At 43.6% G+C, this 17,553-nt stretch overlaps 1 protein-coding gene across 1 annotated transcript; it reads right to left on the reverse strand.

Annotated features, from left to right (window-relative positions):
* Positions 1 to 12,191: 12,191 nt before the first annotated feature.
* On the reverse strand, positions 12,192 to 16,654 carry LOC100274337 (CAAX amino terminal protease family protein). The gene is made up of 11 exons (NM_001360569.1): positions 16,322 to 16,654; positions 16,100 to 16,194; positions 15,711 to 15,818; positions 15,488 to 15,570; positions 15,094 to 15,227; positions 14,734 to 14,783; positions 14,517 to 14,609; positions 14,315 to 14,406; positions 14,017 to 14,123; positions 13,665 to 13,755; positions 12,192 to 12,497 (listed from the first exon to the last, which is right to left on the reverse strand). The coding sequence occupies exons 1-10, from the start codon at positions 16,586 to 16,588 to the stop codon at positions 13,714 to 13,716; spliced, it is 1,071 nt and encodes a 356-aa protein (NP_001347498.1). The 5' UTR covers positions 16,589 to 16,654; the 3' UTR covers positions 12,192 to 12,497; positions 13,665 to 13,713.
* Between the last annotated feature and the right edge of the window lie 899 nt (positions 16,655 to 17,553).

Genomic DNA, 17,553 nt, shown 5'->3' on the forward strand with positions numbered 1-17,553 from the left:
CTTAACAAGTTTTTGTGGCTTAAGTTTTGAAGTTTTACAGGATCACCTATTCACCCCCCCCCCCTCTAGGTGCTCTCAGGTGGTCCTAGTGCAGCCCTGGACTTTCCGGCAGGAAAAGCCGGACGGTCTATGTAAGGGACGGATTGTCCAGGCAAAGGCTCGAATGGTCCGACAGTGTCCAGGGACACCGATCTGCCAGTAGGGATAGCAGTGGTGGTATTTGCCCTGTATATAAGTTCATCGGCACACCATATAATGGCTGGAGCTGCGAATCCTCATTTGTTGCCGATGTATTAGACATAGTTATCATATTACTAGTTTCAAATGATGGAAACTAGGAGCAATAGATTTCTCCAACGAACGTGTTAATTTTCTAATTGATTCTTCTAACCCTCCAATCTATTGTTTCATTTGATTATGCTGCTGATCTACATACTATTTAATAGTTGGGTGTTGTTGGGTTTATTTACGTTGGGGATTTGAAGCGAAGATAGAAGAGATGCAATGTCGGTGTCTGCATGTTTGACAACCTTCTGGTGGCGATGCACCGTGTATTGTGACAAGAATTTCTCCTTCGCTTGATGCATGTAATCTTTGTATTGCTATTGCTTATCGGTAGGCTTTCAACAATCGACTTCAGGATATTGTTTGGGGACATATTGGTGTGATCTTTAGAACCGGACATTTGAGGGCCTGATTTTTAGTAGATCTAGACACCTAATCTCCAATGAAGTCGCGAAAAAGTGTGTTGTCGTTGATCTAGACTCCAAACACCGCGAGCTGAACGACCGTCTAGTGGTGCTCTCTATGGAGGAGCGGACGGTCCGCGGCCCTAGGCCAGATGGTCCGTGACGTGGGCGCAAGAGTGACTCCTTCTTGAGAGCACCTAGAGGGGGGGTGAATAGGTGATCCTGTGAAAACTTAAACTTATAGCCACAAAAACTTGTTAAGTGTTAGCACAATTATTGCCAAGTGGCTAGAAAGGAGTCTCAACAAAACACAATACCACAAGAGATCAATCACAGAGATGGCACAGTGGTTTATCCCGTGGTTCGGCCAAGACCAACGCTTGCCTACTCCACGTTGTGGCGTCCCAATGGACGAGGGTTGCAATCAACCCCTCTCAAGTGGTCCAAAGACCCACTTGAATACCACGGTGTTTTGCTTGCTTTTTCTCAATCCCGTTTGCGAGGAATCTCCACAACTTGGAGCCTCTTGCCCTTACACTTTTGATGTTCACAAAGAATCACGGAGTAAGGAAGGGAAGCAACACACACAAATCCACAGCAAAAATGCGCACACACACAGCCAAGAATCGAGCTCAAAGACTATCTCAAAGTTCTCACTAGAACGGAGCTCGAATCACTTAGAATGACAAACAATTGCGCAAAGACTGAGTGTGGATGATCAAGAATGCTCTAAGGTTGCTTGGTGTCTCCCTCCATGCGCCTAGGGGTCCCTTTTATAGCCCCAAGGCAGCTAGGAGCCGTTGAGAACAAATCTGGAAGGCCATCTTTGCCTTCTGTCGTCGGGCGCACCGGACAGTCCGGTGCACACCGGACACTGTCCGGTGCCCGATTTCCTTCCTTAAACAGTGCAGTCGACCGTTGCAGATGCGGGAGCCGTTGGCGCACCGGACATGTCCGGTGCACACCGGACAGTCCGGTGCCCCCTTCCGACCGTTGGCTCGGCCACGTGTCCCGCGCAGATCGCGCGGCCGACCGTTGGCCCGGCCGACCGTTGGCTCACCGGACAGTCCGGTGCACACCGGACAGTCCGGTGAATTTTAGCTGTACGCCGTCGGCAAATTCCCGAGAGCGGCCACTTCGCCTGAGGCAACCTGGCGCACCGGACACTGTCCGGTGCACCACCGGACAGTCCGGTGCCCCAGACCGAAACAGCCTCTTGGCTGTACACAGCCAACTCTCCTCTTTTCTTCTTCTTCCTGTTTCTGATACTTAGACAAGTATATTAGTACATAAAACCAATGTACTAAGACTTAGAAACATACCTTAGCTCTTGATTTGCACTTTGTTCATCCATGGGCATAGATTCACATTTAAGTACTTGTGTTGGCACTCAATCACCAAAATACTTAGAAATGGCCCAAGGGCACATTTCCCTTTCAATCTCCCCCTTTTTGGTGATTTATGCCAACACAACATAAAGCAACTAGAACAAGTGCAATATCACTAAAACTCAAATTTATTTTGATTCAATTTTGGCATATATGGATCATCCTTTGCCACCACTTGGTTTGTTTTTGCAAATCAAACTCAAATCTCTATCTCTAAGTCAAACACACATGTTGAAGCATAAAGAGAGTCATTCCAAAAGAGATTGATCAAAGATTTCAAAAACTCCCCCTATTTCCCATAATCAACACTTCTCCCCACAAGAAGCCAACTTTTGACAAGAGAGACAATAAGAGACAATAAAAGAGTTTGACAAAACAAAAACTCTATTCTACTATTTTCAAAATCTCTCAAGTGGTAGCTGATCCATTTATCGCTTTGGCCTTTATTTTCTCCCCCTTTGGCATCAAGCACCAAAACGGGATCAATCTTGGCCTTTTAACCCCATTGCCTCACCAAAATCTTCAATAAGAATACAAAGAGGCAATAAGAGTCTAAATATGAACTTGGAATAAGTTACCCTCTCATCGGGGTGCAGTGGAAGTCTTTCATGGTCCAAGTCCACCTTTTCCCTTTCAATCCTCCTTCGAGACTAAATCATCAAACTCAAGCACATGGTTAGTCTCAAAGGGTCAAGTTGTAACACATCTCCCCCTAAACATGTGCATCACTTTGCAACGGACTTGTGAGGTCCAGGGAGTGTTTTTACAACTTGAGCACCATAATAAGCAACAAAATGCAAAAAGGAACATGATCAAAGGCATAAATACATGTATGCTACAATTCAATCCAGGTTCCGTGAATCTAAGACATTTAGCTCACTATGCAACCTGCAAAAGGTCTTCTCATCTAGAGGCTTAGTGAAGATATCGGCTAGCTGGTTCTCGGTGCTAACATGAAACACTTCGATATCTCCCTTTTGCTGGTGATCTCTCAAAAAGTGATGCCGGATGTCTATGTGCTTTGTGCGGCTGTGCTCAACAGGATTCTCCGCCATGCGGATAGCACTCTCATTATCACATAGGAGTGGGACTTTGCTCAGATTGTAGCCAAAGTCCCGGAGGGTTTGCCTCATCCAAAGCAGTTGCGCGCAACACTGACCTGCGGCAACGTACTCGGCCTCAGCGGTGGATAGGGCAACGGAGGTTTGTTTCTTAGAGTTCCATGACACCAGGGACCTTCCTAAGAATTGGCACGTCCCCGATGTACTCTTCCTATCGACCTTACATCCAGCATAGTCGGAGTCTGAGTATCCAACTAAGTCAAAGGTAGACCCCTTTGGATACCAGAGCCCGAAGCAAGGCGTAGCAACCAAATATCTAAGAATTCGCTTCACCGCCACTAAGTGACACTCCTTAGGATCGGATTGAAATCTAGCACACATGCATACGCTAAGCATAATATCCGGTCTACTAGCACATAAGTAAAGCAAAGAACCTATCATTGACTGGTATGCTTTTTGATCAACGGACTTACCTCATTTGTTGAGGTCGGTGTGTCCGTCGGTCCCCATCGGAGTCTTTGCGGGCTTGGCGTCCTTCATCCCAAACCGCTTTAGCAGATCTTGCGTGTACTTTGTTTGGGAGATGAAGGTGCCGTCCTTGAGTTGCTTCACTTGGAACCCAAGGAAGTAGTTCAACTCGCCCATCATCGACATCTCGAATTTCTGCGTCATCACCCTGCTAAACTCTTCACAAGACTTTTGGTTAGTAGAACCAAATATTATGTCATCGACATAAATTTGGCACACAAACAAGTCACCATCACATGTCTTTGTAAAAAGAGTTGGATCGGCTTTCCCAACCTTGAAAGCATTAGCAATTAAAAAGTCTCTAAGGCATTCATACCATGCTCTTGGGGCTTGCTTAAGTCCATAGAGCGCCTTAGAGAGCTTACACACGTGGTCGGGGTACCGTTCATCCTCGAAGCCAGGGGGTTGCTCCACGTACACCTCCTCCTTGATTGGCCCGTTGAGAAAAGCGCTCTTCACATCCATTTGGTACAACCTGAAAGAATGGTGAGCGGCATATGCTAGCAAGATACGAATTGATTCTAGCCTAGCCACAGGAGCAAACGTCTCCTCAAAGTCCAAACCTGCGACTTGGGCATAACCTTTTGCCACAAGTCGAGCCTTGTTCCTCGTCACCACCCCGTGCTCGTCCTGTTTGTTGCGGAACACCCATTTGGTTCCCACAACATTTTGCTTGGGACGAGGCACCAGTGTCCAAACTTCATTGCGCTTGAAGTTGTTGAGTTCCTCCTGCATGGCCAATACCCAATCCGGATCTAGCAAGGCCTCCTCCACCCTGAAAGGCTCAATAGAAGAGACAAAGGAGTAATGCTCACAAAAATTAACTAATCGAGATCGAGTAGTTACTCCCTTGCTAATATCACCCAGAATTTGGTCGACGGGATGATCCCTTTGAATCATCGCTCGAACTTGGGTTGGAGGTGTCGGTTGCGCTTCTTCCTCCATCACTTGATCATCTTGTGCTCCCCCTTGATCAAGCGCCTCCACTTGAGGTACCTGTTCGTCATCTTCGGTTGGGGGATGCACCATAGTTGAGGAAGAAGGTTGATCTCGATCATCTTGTTCCTGTGGCCGCACTTCTCCAATCGCCATGGTTCGTATAGCGGCCGTTGGAACATCTTCTTCATCTACATCATCACAATCAACAACTTGCTCTCTTGGAGAGCCATTAGTTTCATCAAATACAACGTCGCTAGAGACTTCAACCAAACCCGATGATTTGTTGAAGACTCTATATGCCTTTGTATTTGAGTCATAACCTAACAAAAACCCTTCTACAGCTTTGGGAGCAAACTTAGAATTTCTACCCTTCTTCACTAGAATGTAGCACTTGCTCCCAAATACACGAAAGTAAGATACATTGGGTTTGTTACCGGTTAGTAGCTCATACGAAGTCTTCTTGAGGAGGCGATGAAGGTAGACCCTGTTGATGGCGTGGCAAGCCGTGTTCACGGCTTCCGACCAGAAACACTCGGGGGTCTTGAATTCTCAAGCATTGTCCTCGCCATATCGATTAGCGTCCTGTTCTTCCTCTCTACCACACCATTTTGCTGTGGTGTGTAGGGAGCGGAGAACTCGTGCTTGATCCCTTCCTCCTCAAGGAACTCCTCCACTTGAAGGTTCTTGAACTCGGACCCATTGTCGCTCCTTATCTTCTTCACCTTGAGCTCAAACTCATTTTGAGCTCTCCTGAGGAAGCGCTTGAGGGTCCCTTGGGTTTCAGACTTATCCTGCAAAAAGAACACCCAAGTGAAGCGGGAAAAGTCATCAACAATAACTAGACCATACTTACTCCCTCCTATGCTCAGATAGGCGACAGGTCCGAAGAGGTCCATATGCAGCAGCTCCAGGGGTCTTGAAGTGGTCATCACATTTTTGCTGTGATGCGCTCCTCCCACTTGTTTACCTGCTTGACAAGCTGCACAAGGTCTATCTTTTTCGAATTGCACGTTAGTTAAACCTATCACATGTTCTCCCTTTAGAAGCTTGTGAAGGTTCTTCATCCCCACATGTGCTAAGCGGCGATGCCACAGCCAGCCCATGCTAGTCTTAGCTATTAAGCATGCATCTAGACCGGCCTCTTCTTTTGCAAAATCAACTAAATAAAGTTTGCCGTCTAATACACCCTTAAAAGCTAGTGAACCATCACTTCTTCTAAAGACAGACACATCTATATTTGTAAATAGACAGTTATATCCCATTTGACATAATTGACTAACAGATAGCAAATTATATCCAAGACTCTCCACTAAAAATACATTAGAGATAGAGTGCTCATTAGAAATTGCAATTTTACCTAACCCTTTTACCTTGCCTTGATTCCCATCACCGAATATAATTGAATCTTGGGAATCCTTATTCTTGACGTAGGAGGTGAACATCTTCTTCTCCCCCGTCATATGGTTTGTGCATCCGCTGTCGATAATCCAGCTTGAACCCCCGGATGCATAAACCTGCAAGGCAAATTAGGCTTGGGACTTAGGTACCCAACTCTTGTTGGGTCCTACAAGGTTAGTCACAATTTCCTTAGGGATCCAAATGCAAGTTTTATCACCCTTGCTTTTTGCCCCTAACTTCCTAGCAATCACCTTTTTATCCTTTCTACAAATTGCAAAGGAAGCATTCAAAGCATGATATATTGTAGAAGGTTCATTTACTTTCCTAGGAACATTAACAACATTTCTCCTAGGCATATTATGAACAGCATTTCTCCTACCAACATTTCTATCATGCACATAAAAAGAGCTAGAAGCAAACATAGCATGAGAAAAATCATCGTAAGCACTATAACTCCTATAAGCATTTCTAGTTTGTCTCCTATCATGATACAAAAAGGCATGGTTCTTTTTAGCACTAGTAGCCATAGGGGCCTTCCCTTTCTCCTTAGCGGGAATGAAAGCCTTATGGCTTGTCAAGTTCTTGGCTTCCCTTTTGTAGCCAAGTCCATCCTTAATTGAGGGGTGTCTACCGATCGTGTAGGCATCCCTTGCAAATTTTAGCTTGTCAAATTCATTCTTGCTAGTCTTAAGTTGAGCATTAAGACTAGCCAATTCATCATTAAGCTTGGAAATTGAAACTAGGTGTTCACTACAAGCATCAATGTCAATATCTTTACACCTAGTACAAATTACAACATGTTCTACACAAGAATTAGATTTATTTGCTACTTCTAATTTAGCATTTAAATCATTGTTGACACCTTCTAGAGTAGAAATGGTTTTATGACAAGTAGATAATTCACCAGAGAGTATTTCATTTCTTTTAATTTCTAGAGCAAGAGAATTTTGTGCACTAACAAATTTATCATGCTCCTCATATAAAAGATCTTCTTGTTTCTCTAGTAATCTATTCTTGTCATTCAAAGCATCAATCAACTCATTAATCTTATCTATTTTAGATCTATCTAAGCCCTTGAATAAGCATGAATAGTCTATGTCATCATCATCACTAGACTCATTATCACTAGAAGAAGCATAAGTGGAGTCTCGAGTACTCACCTTCTTCTCCCTTGCCATAAGGCATGTGTGACGCTCGTTGGGGAAGAGGGATGACTTGTTGAAGGCGGTGGCGGCGAGTCCTTCATTGTCGGAGTCGGAAGAGGAGCAGTCCGAGTCCCACTCCTTGCCTAGATGCGCCTCGCCCTTTGCCTTCTTATAGTTCTTCTTCTTTTCCCTCTTGTTCCCTTGATCCTGATCACTATCATTGTCGGGACAGTTAGCAATAAAATGACCAAGCTTACCGCATTTGAAGCATGATCGCTTTCCCTTGGTCTTAGTCTTGCTTGGCTGTCCCTTTCGACCTTTTAGCGCCGTCTTGAATCTTTTGATGATGAGGGCCATCTCTTCATCATTAAGACCGGCAGCCTCAATTTGTGCCACCTTGCTGGGTAGCGCCTCCTTGCTCCTTGTTGCCTTGAGAGCAATGGGTTGAGGCTCGTTGATCGGACCATTCAAGGCGTCGTCGACGTATCTCGCCTCCTTGATCATCATCCGCCCGCTTACGAATTTTCCGAGTACCTCCTCGGGCGTCATCATCGTGTACTTGGGATTCTCACGAATATTGTTTACGAGATGAGGATCAAGAACAGTAAAGGACCTTAGCATTAGGCGGACGACGTCGTGGTCCGTCCATCGCGTGCTTCCGTAGCTCCTTATTTTGTTGATAAGGGTCTTGAGCCGGTTGTAAGTTTGGGTTGGCTCCTCTCCCCTTATCATTGCGAATCGTCCAAGCTCGCCCTCCACCAACTCCATTTTAGTGAGCATGGTGATGTCGTTTCCCTCGTGAGAGATCTTGAGGGTGTCCCATATCTGCTTGGTGTTGTCCAAGCCGCTCACCTTATTGTACTCTTCCCTGCACAAGGATGCTAATAGAACAGTAGTAGCTTGTGCATTTCTATGGATTTGTTCATTTATAAGCATAGGACTATCCGAGCTATCAAATTTTATTCCATTCTCTACAATCTCCCATATGCTTGGATGGAGAGAGAATAAGTGACTACGCATTTTGTGACTCCAAAATCCGTAGTCTTCCCCATCGAAGTGTGGAGGTTTGCCAAGAGGAATGGAGAGCAAATTCGAATTCGAACTATGTGGAATGCGAGAATAATCAAATGAAAAGTTCGAATTGACCGTCTTCCTGTAGTCGTTGTCGTCGTCCTTTTGGGAAGAAGTAGACTCATCGCTATCGTCGTAGTAGACGATCTCCTTGATGCGCCTTATCTTCTTCTTCTTCCCATCTTTACGCTTTTGGCCCGAGCCCGAGTCAGTAGGCTTGTCATCCTTAGGCTCGTTGACGAAGGACTCCTTCTCCTTGTCGTTGATCACGATTCCCTTTCCCTTAGGATCCATCTCTTCGGGCGATTAGTCCCTTCTTGAAGAGAACGACTCTGATACCAATTGAGAGCACCTAGAGGGGGGGTGAATAGGTGATCCTGTGAAAACTTAAACTTATAGCCACAAAAACTTGTTAAGTGTTAGCACAATTATTGCCAAGTGGCTAGAAAGGAGTCTCAACAAAACACAATACCACAAGAGATCAATCACAGAGATGACACAGTGGTTTATCCCGTGGTTCGGCCAAGACCAATGCTTGCCTACTCCACGTTGTGGCGTCCCAATGGACGAGGGTTGCAATCAACCCCTCTCAAGTGGTCCAAAGACCCACTTGAATACCATGGTGTTTTGCTTGCTTTTTCTCAATCCCGTTTGCGAGGAATCTCCACAACTTGGAGCCTCTCGCCCTTACACTTTTGATGTTCACAAAGAATCACGGAGTAAGGAAGGGAAGCAACACACACAAATCCACAGCAAAAATGCGCACACACACAGCCAAGAATCGAGCTCAAAGACTATCTCAAAGTTCTCACTAGAACGGAGCTCGAATCACTTAGAATGACAAACAATTGCGCAAAGACTGAGTGTGGATGATCAAGAATGCTCTAAGGTTGCTTGGTGTCTCCCTCCATGCGCCTAGGGGTCCCTTTTATAGCCCCAAGGCAGCTAGGAGCCGTTGAGAACAAATCTGGAAGGCCATCTTTGCCTTCTGTCGTCGGGCGCACCGGACAGTCCGGTGCACACCGGACACTGTCCGGTGCCCGATTTCCTTCCTTAAACAGCGCAGTCGACCGTTGCAGATGCGGGAGCCGTTGGCGCACTGGACATGTCCGGTGCACACCGGATAGTCCGGTGCCCCCTTCCGACCGTTGGCTCGGCCACGTGTCCCGCGCAGATCGCGCGGCCGACCGTTGGCCCGGCCGACCGTTGGCTCACCGGACAGTCCGGTGCACACCGGACAGTCCGGTGAATTTTAGCTGTACGCCGTCGGCAAATTCCCGAGAGCGGCCACTTCGCCCGAGGCAACCTGGCGCACCGGACACTGTCCGGTGCACCTCCGGACACTGTCCGGTGCACCACCGGACAGTCCGGTGCCCCAGACCGAAACAGCCTCTTGGCTGTACACAGCCAACTCTCCTCTTTTCTTCTTCTTCCTGTTTCTGATACTTAGACAAGTATATTAGTACATAAAACCAATGTACTAAGACTTAGAAACATACCTTAGCTCTTGATTTGCACTTTGTTCATCCATGGGCATAGATTCATATTTAAGTACTTGTGTTGGCACTCAATCACCAAAATACTTAGAAATGGCCCAAGGGCACATTTCCCTTTCACTTCTATGTGTACGTCCGGACGGTACGCGCCTGGGGCTCGGACGGTCCGCGATGGCGCAGAGTGTCGTCTTCTTCGCAGCAGACCTAGATCTTGCCTGCTAGGAGGGACCCCGTCGGGGAGGAGAGATCCTAGGATGTGTCTTGAGATCGATAGGCCCAAGACGTCTCTAGTCAACGTAGTACCGAAAAGAGGTGAAGATTCGAGGTGACGGAAGGCTAAACTAGGGCTACTCCTAATGCGTAAGGTAAAAATAATAAGTAGAATTGATTGATCGATTGTGGGGGATTTAATCGGCCATACTTCTTCATCTATATAAAGGGTGGAGGTTTGAATCCGTTACGAGTCGGTTCTCAAGTTAATCCCGTAGTTTTTGCTAACAAATCTTGATAGAAATCTAGAACTATAAACGATTCTGCGCACGCGCGGACAGTCCGTGCCGCTATGGCGGATAGTCCGGACCGCTGACCGTCCGCACGTCATTGTTTGTGCTCAACACCTATCGACAGTGACTGCCAAGTGTTGGAAGGGAGAAGCTTCTTATTCTAAGCACAATTTGTTACACTAAAATATATTGAAAGGTGAGTTGCCACGGTGGAAATCTAGTCCAATTTGCTTCAACGGGTCAGCTTGCTTAACCGCATGCTGGCTTTGGCTGGCTAGTCCTCCTTCCACATGGCTGCTCATTCCATGGTCCACAAGGTTCCGTATTTTAAAATACTATAGTCTATACAGGCCATTCTAGCATGTCGAACTGGACAGGTATGCTGAACAGGTGGGCCAATCCTGATCCAGTAGTTCACGCAGATAACTAAACACCCGGCTTTCTTTCGAGTTTTTTTTTATCCGGTAAGTAATTTGCTTCTAAAAACTGCAGCAAAAATACAGAAACACCAATTTTGGTGAGAATATTCTTGCTTTTGCGTCTTCTGGTTGTGCAGACCGGACGACACATGCAGCACCATTAAACAAACACTTTTAAATAATATAGATAATGGCGCGAAAATTCTGCACGCGGCGGTGAGAGCTTTTTTGCCTGCTCCAATAGCTGGAGCTGGAGGACAAGGGTTTCGCGCGTGCGCGCGAGTCAAATACCCGCCAAAAGTTTTGTTCCATCCTCGTGTCCCCACAATTCCCGGCAGCACCATTAATCGCCTTGCTTTGGGAGGGCAAACTCCATCTCGATTCGGAGCGCGTCATGTCTCCTTCCATGCATGTCCTCGCCATGGAACCCAAAATGTCATAGCAGATTCGGGTCAACGTCAAACCCTTCAAACTCAAGCGAAGCGAGCTTCCAAAATCCTGCCCTTGGGTTGCTGCTTCTTGGAACATATGTCCATGCATGTTGCCCGTGTTGACAAGAGCAGATACGAGAATTTTTATTTTTTTTTTGTTTAGAACAAGAGCAAATACGTGTTTGTTTGCATGAAGATCGACGGATCTATAGCAACAGAGTGAGCTACGTATAGATATGTTTCCAATATGGCAACAGAGTGATTTGAAATTTCTTTTTCCATCTTTTTACGCCACCTCGGCGCAATCCTTAGAAGATACAAAGCAATCTTATACAAAGCATTCTTATATGAAGACTAAGTAAATGAGAGGGGAGAGGAAATGAAATATAGACTACAGATTCATCTATATTTCTAGGCCTGCCGTTAAAATTGTCTTACTCACATTTACTATTAGACAAAAATGATCAATGGAATATAGCAAATATCCGGTAAATAGATGCTCTAGACAAGAAAAAAGTGATGTCAAATTACAAGCAATTCTACATCATTCTAGTCATGTTCATAACTAATAGGTCCATGTCAACCGTCCAAACAGCAATAGTCTAATTAAGTAATAACCCAAAAGCGAATGAGGCAAAGCGAAAGAATTTTTTAAACAAGCCGTAAAATTCGCAAATTCGCCTCCAAGGGAAATCAATGACACTTCAGGAAGCTTTTAACCACTAGGCCCTTTTGCCACACGATGACAAAAATGGACAGGATTTTCCGTTCCAATTCTTCCAAAGCCACGAGCCCACGACCATGACACTTCTGATCGTTAGAGCGACGGATAACGAATTGCTGAGAAAGTAACGTGTAACATTCGAATCCTGATTTCCTTTCGAAGAAAACATCCCCATCCTAGTGTGTATTAATGTGCTCTCAGTGAAAAGAAGGAATCATAAAAAAAAAAGATAGCAACATAAACAATTTTTTACCCCTTCAAATAACGTTACAGGTAAGACACCAACTACGGTTGCTGATTAATTATACAGTCTTGATGTTCCTATCAGTCACAGTTCTCTGCAATCATACACAAACGGCGAAGTGAACAGAAACACCGTCATTAAGACGACTCTGGTATACATAAACTTTGTCTTTTATGTTGATGATGGAAATAGTATCCCAGGCCCAGCCTCATGAGTCATGAGATGCTTTTGCCCAGTCTGATAGATAAATGACCACTGGGAAAAGGGAAATGGATCTAACTAACATAGAAAAGACAAAGGAAAACAAGGATCTTCTATATGTAGGTGAGAACCATTGTTGTAACCCCAACAGAGTTTCTACACCTTTGCCGATGCCTCCGTAATTCAGCTTAAAATAGTCACTTTCGTGAAAATGTCCCTTTGAGCAGAGCACAAGTAGTTCCGTAACTTGCAAGACCCTCCTACATATTAAATCCATTATTACTAAATGCAAGTTTACAATCACATACGAATATATTAACCAGATAGGTAAAAGCATGGCTGCATGGGTCACTATCATAATCATTACTAATGGCGAAAGTCTCCAATTAAATTGGTTGGACGGTCTAATTAGCACTCCTCAAATCATGAGTTTGATTCCCCTTAAGAGCAAATTTCAAGCTGGAGTACTCGTATGTGCTAAAGCACAGATCTAAGGTCAATTTTCGGTCATAATCGTTCTCAACCTGCCTGAGACTGTCTTACCCTACTGCAATATCCTAGGGCACACTTGATGCCAATTTTCTCGATGATTCTTATCAGGATCCATCAAGTGTTATCTTTTGCTTATTAAAAGCCATCAAGCTACCTGACTATTTCGTGATCCTGGCCACTGTGCAACAGAATTCATACAGAACAAAATCTTATAACAAGAGAACAGTGTATCTCAGAACAGGAATAAAAATATTGTAACAAAAGAATGGTGTCTTTAAGTATGGCTAATCTCATCTAATCCATGTAGTGTGGAAAGCAATTACAGGAATATTTTAAAGATATGTTTATTTGCCCAGGAGTATGCGTTAACCATATACTTTATCTGTATATAAGTCGTAACCACCTCTAATTCAAAGACCAAGAAATATATTTAATTCTCTCTATACTAGTGCATCGACGTCTCTAGAGAGAGCAGACCTTATATTATGGGACTAGAAGAAAAAAAGTGATTACGTCTTATATACTAGGCCGGAGAGAGTAGCCCCAATAAAAGTATAAAAATCAATACTGTGATCAACTCATGGAGTTAATAAGGATAATTAAAATATTAGGTTGCAACAATAGTGATTAGGGAAAATTAAAATATTCATGTGCTAGAATTATATGACCGTCAAAAAGATGAAGTATAAACAATTATCACAGAACTGGCTTCTGTTATTTGATTGTCTTGAAGTAAATGATTATACATAGCACGATTTCTTCTAAAGCTCTAAATTTCAACTTCACACAGCACAGTAATATATTAAAGCACTTCAAGGAAAATCTAAGTTTTTTACTTAGATGTTATGCATCAATTCTAAATACACCTTGGCAAAGGGTTTTCTAAAGAATGTATTTCTATCATTGCGTATTTACTGTGTTTGATAATAACATACTCTGACACAAGAAAACACAGGATGAAATTAATCTAACTGCGTTAAATCTTCAAGATGCCTGCAAAATCTCCCTGATATCATACCCTTGCATCTGCAGCACAATAAGCACTTCCATTAGTCTGATTGACTTCAAACAACAACAATTTAACCAGTCTGATTTATGATTATCTTAAACATATAACTTAATAGATATGTTTAAATTAGCTGCCACCATAATTAGTGCATATATATATATAAAGGGACTTAGATGTGTTGCCTCTATTCTGCCCTGTACTCCAATGCTAATAACTGAATTGTACCTTACAACAAAAATAAGGGACTACAACAGAATAGCCAGAAAGATAAGACCTACCTGAAGAAAAGTTAGCAACAATATTACTCCAGAGTTCCAGACAGCGTGTATTGCAATAGGAGTTAGAAGGTTGCGAGTTTGAGCATATGAAAATCCTAAGACCACACCTGTGCACATAAAATAGATGAAGGAAACATAGCCAGCAAAAAATGACAGATCATGGTAACACAATAATTCTACATACTATATATGACTTTGAGATGTTTTGAGTGTGTTTAGTCTAACTATGTTAAGATACTAAGATTTAGATATTGCACATTATTTGTGGTTTTATGCCTATTACAGATGTAACAATTACCAAGCACGAAAAGCTGAGGAAATTCTCCTGGTGTAAAGTGAGCAAAGGCAAACACTGCAGCAGTCATAAGCACAGCATATGGAGTAGGAAACCTGTATCAGAACAGATTATTCGTAGCTTAAAGTTAGATCAGGCCATCTAAAATACCCTACTTTTGAAGTTTTTTAAAGGATAACAAGGCACATAATCCATGCATATTTACCACATAGTCAGGGATACCATAAGAAATCCTCGAAACACAGTTTCCTCCAGAATGGGTGCCAAAATCCCAGTGATGCCCAGCAAACAGGCAGTGCTGCAATAAAGGAAAAGCTGTTAAACAATCAAGTAGTTATCTTGTCTGACCTTATATACAGGCATGCAATAACATGTAAATAGTTTAAGGAAAAAAATAAAACAGATAAATCATATGCCCATACCTGATGTTTGACGAGCCAATCAGCGGCAACAAAAGGACCAGCGAGTCTGTCTGAAAGACAAGGTTCAAGAACTGGATCACTATAGGTAATTTTTAGCTAGTACACGACTTCATATTTATGTGAATACCATGTATGTAGGAAGCATTTTCTTTGTGTGTGTGTGTTTTGGGGGGGGGGGAGGCTTTCTTCCCCATATCTCTATAGAAGAGCTAACTTGCAATATTCATATTTCCTATATGTACAATTTTAGTTTTCTTTCAAAGTAATAAAGATGTAACACATCCGTACAGCTTAAGACAATTGAAGACTTTTGAAAAGGAAAGAACAACAGAAGACTACCTCATACCATAAAAAACTTACCTCTCTCTGTGGTGTTTCACCATTCAGAAATGTCATTGCAGCACCTGCTAAAGCAATAGCAACTATTGCAACAAACAGGCCGATTGCAGACCACAGAAGCCATCCGTTTTGCAGCTTAAGTGGTTCATTGAATTCTGAAAGTTAAAGAATACAAACAACACTAGACCATTGTTCAGAACAACCTGAATTACCACAATGCAACCATAGTACAAACGGAAAGAGACACTATTGAACACAGATATCCATATTAGATATTAAGTAATTTAATTACACTTTAACATCTTGTACAGTCCTCTTATTAAATTAGGTAATCTTTGGAAAGGAACTAACGTGTGGCCAATGTATAAAAAAGAACATGAAAATGAACACAAACGTAGCAAGACCAAACCTTTACCATAGCGAAATATATCATCTGAGAATGGTCGAAAGGTATTGGTCATGCCAAATATAACTCCAAGTACAACTACCGTCGTGCTACTGCACTTGCAGAAACAGAAAATGGCAAGTAATGTCACTCTGACACAAGATATTCAGAGCATGCAGCATATTCACAAATTAAACTGAAAACTATGGTACAAATAAAGTTTTTACATAGAGATAGGAACTTAGATCTGTACAGTTGTCCCAAGAAGAGTATCTCTGCTTTCTCATCTAGAGTTGTCTCCCCAGCTCGAAAACCTAGTTGCTCCAAAATAGATTGCTCAGCTATCCCTGTCAAAAGAAAGCTGTCTAAAGAACATTCAGCAACATTTTCAAGGAGGCATTTGCAACAATTCATGCTCGAGTTATTTTGGATGAGGATCACGCAAGAATAATAGAACACCACAAATTAAACTCCACATTACATATTTGCACAAATGGGGTTCATTTATTTCCTTTTTGGAATGGAAAATGGATTTCTTCTTAGACAACGTCATAAACTCATAATAATTGGAAGTGCCAATGCATGGTACCAATCAGCAAAGGTGTTGTTCCTACAAAAAATAGCAATGGTGTAGTACATTACCTTACTGCACATGCCACCATGGTGAGAGAAATCGTTGGCCACTCCCATGGAACATCCCACCGGCGAAGGATTGGCCACTCATCCGAGCTTTTTCCCTAACAAAATAACCTCATGGAAGGCAATTATTCCCGACTGACAACAGGAAAAACTCCGGAAAAAAATCTCGCAGCTTTTGGTGCTGTGCGCCTGTGCCCACAACAGCATTTTTTATAGCTCAAGCACCTTGTCCGGTGAAGGCGTGGGCAGTCCGTTCTCGGTGTCGTAGGAACAGTAGCAGGCGAAGCCCGTCGCCCCCATCCGCCTGCCGTTACCGGGCGGCAGCGACCGCAGGACGAGCTGCTCTGCCACTGGACGGCGGCATGTTCTTGGTGAGGGAAGTCGGTGCAGGCTCTGCTTGGAGAGGAGGTAGAGGGACCTGCTGCTGCTGCGGCGGCGGCGGCTGCACAGCGGCGGACGGGGGCGGAAGAGGAAACACGACGGCGAAGCCATTCGATTAAACCGTGTGACTGTGCGGATAAGGAATTGAAAGAGGGGGCGCAGTTTGGCGAGACCCGCTCAGACTCTCTTCAACGGTTTATCTGGTTATCCCTGTATCTTACTATCCCTTGATTCCCTTCACGTCACCAATCTCTCTCCCTATATTTGCACTCTATACTACATTACCTCTATAAAATATTATTTTTTATACATATTTATCATCTATTATTATTTTTTTATCTACTAATAAACACTATGGAAGGTGGCTTGTTGTCACACCTCTAAATATTTTGAATAAGACGAGTCGTTCAAACAAACTTTTGTAAAAAAAAAAGTCTAAGGACATCTTTATGAGACGGAGGGAGTATTTCAATCCGTGCTTCTTCGTACCTGCAACGAACCGACGGGTGCGTGGAGCTGCTCACGGGAAAAGCGCATCTGCTCCGTGCCAAGGACAAGGTGCTCGACCTGTGCGCGTGCGTGTGCATCCTGAAACATAAAAAGAAAGGGACGAGCGACTGCAGGGATTTAAAGAAAAGAAAATAAAGAGACGGTCGTGATGGCCATGCTACCAGGCGTCCAGGCCTGCGCTCGGGGATGCCAGTGACGTGGCTGGAGTAAAAAAAGGAACGCTAATAGTGTATACTCATCCTATTTATCAATCCACTCGTATAGTAATGTAATTGGCTCACACATAGCCTACTTGAGCTCATCAGATATTATTGGTTCTCGTGCATATAAAAATTTTAGGTTCTCAAGCATCAGATGGATGTAGACTGACAGATAGCTTATCTTGTCTCTCCTTCCAGCTCTCCACTCATGATACATCAGGGTTCACAATTTGGTTTGGAATGATCCGGATTTCATTTTGTTGACCAAAATTTGAGTTTTGTATTTTGAATCAAAATCTATTTGAAATCAGACCGAAATTCGTTTTTCGAAAAAAAAGCGAAACTCAGGTGATCTCACATCGAGAA

The sequence above is a fragment of the Zea mays genome, chromosome 1 (assembly GCF_902167145.1).
Source record: "Zea mays cultivar B73 chromosome 1, Zm-B73-REFERENCE-NAM-5.0, whole genome shotgun sequence".
Taxonomy (NCBI): Eukaryota; Viridiplantae; Streptophyta; class Magnoliopsida; order Poales; family Poaceae; genus Zea; species Zea mays.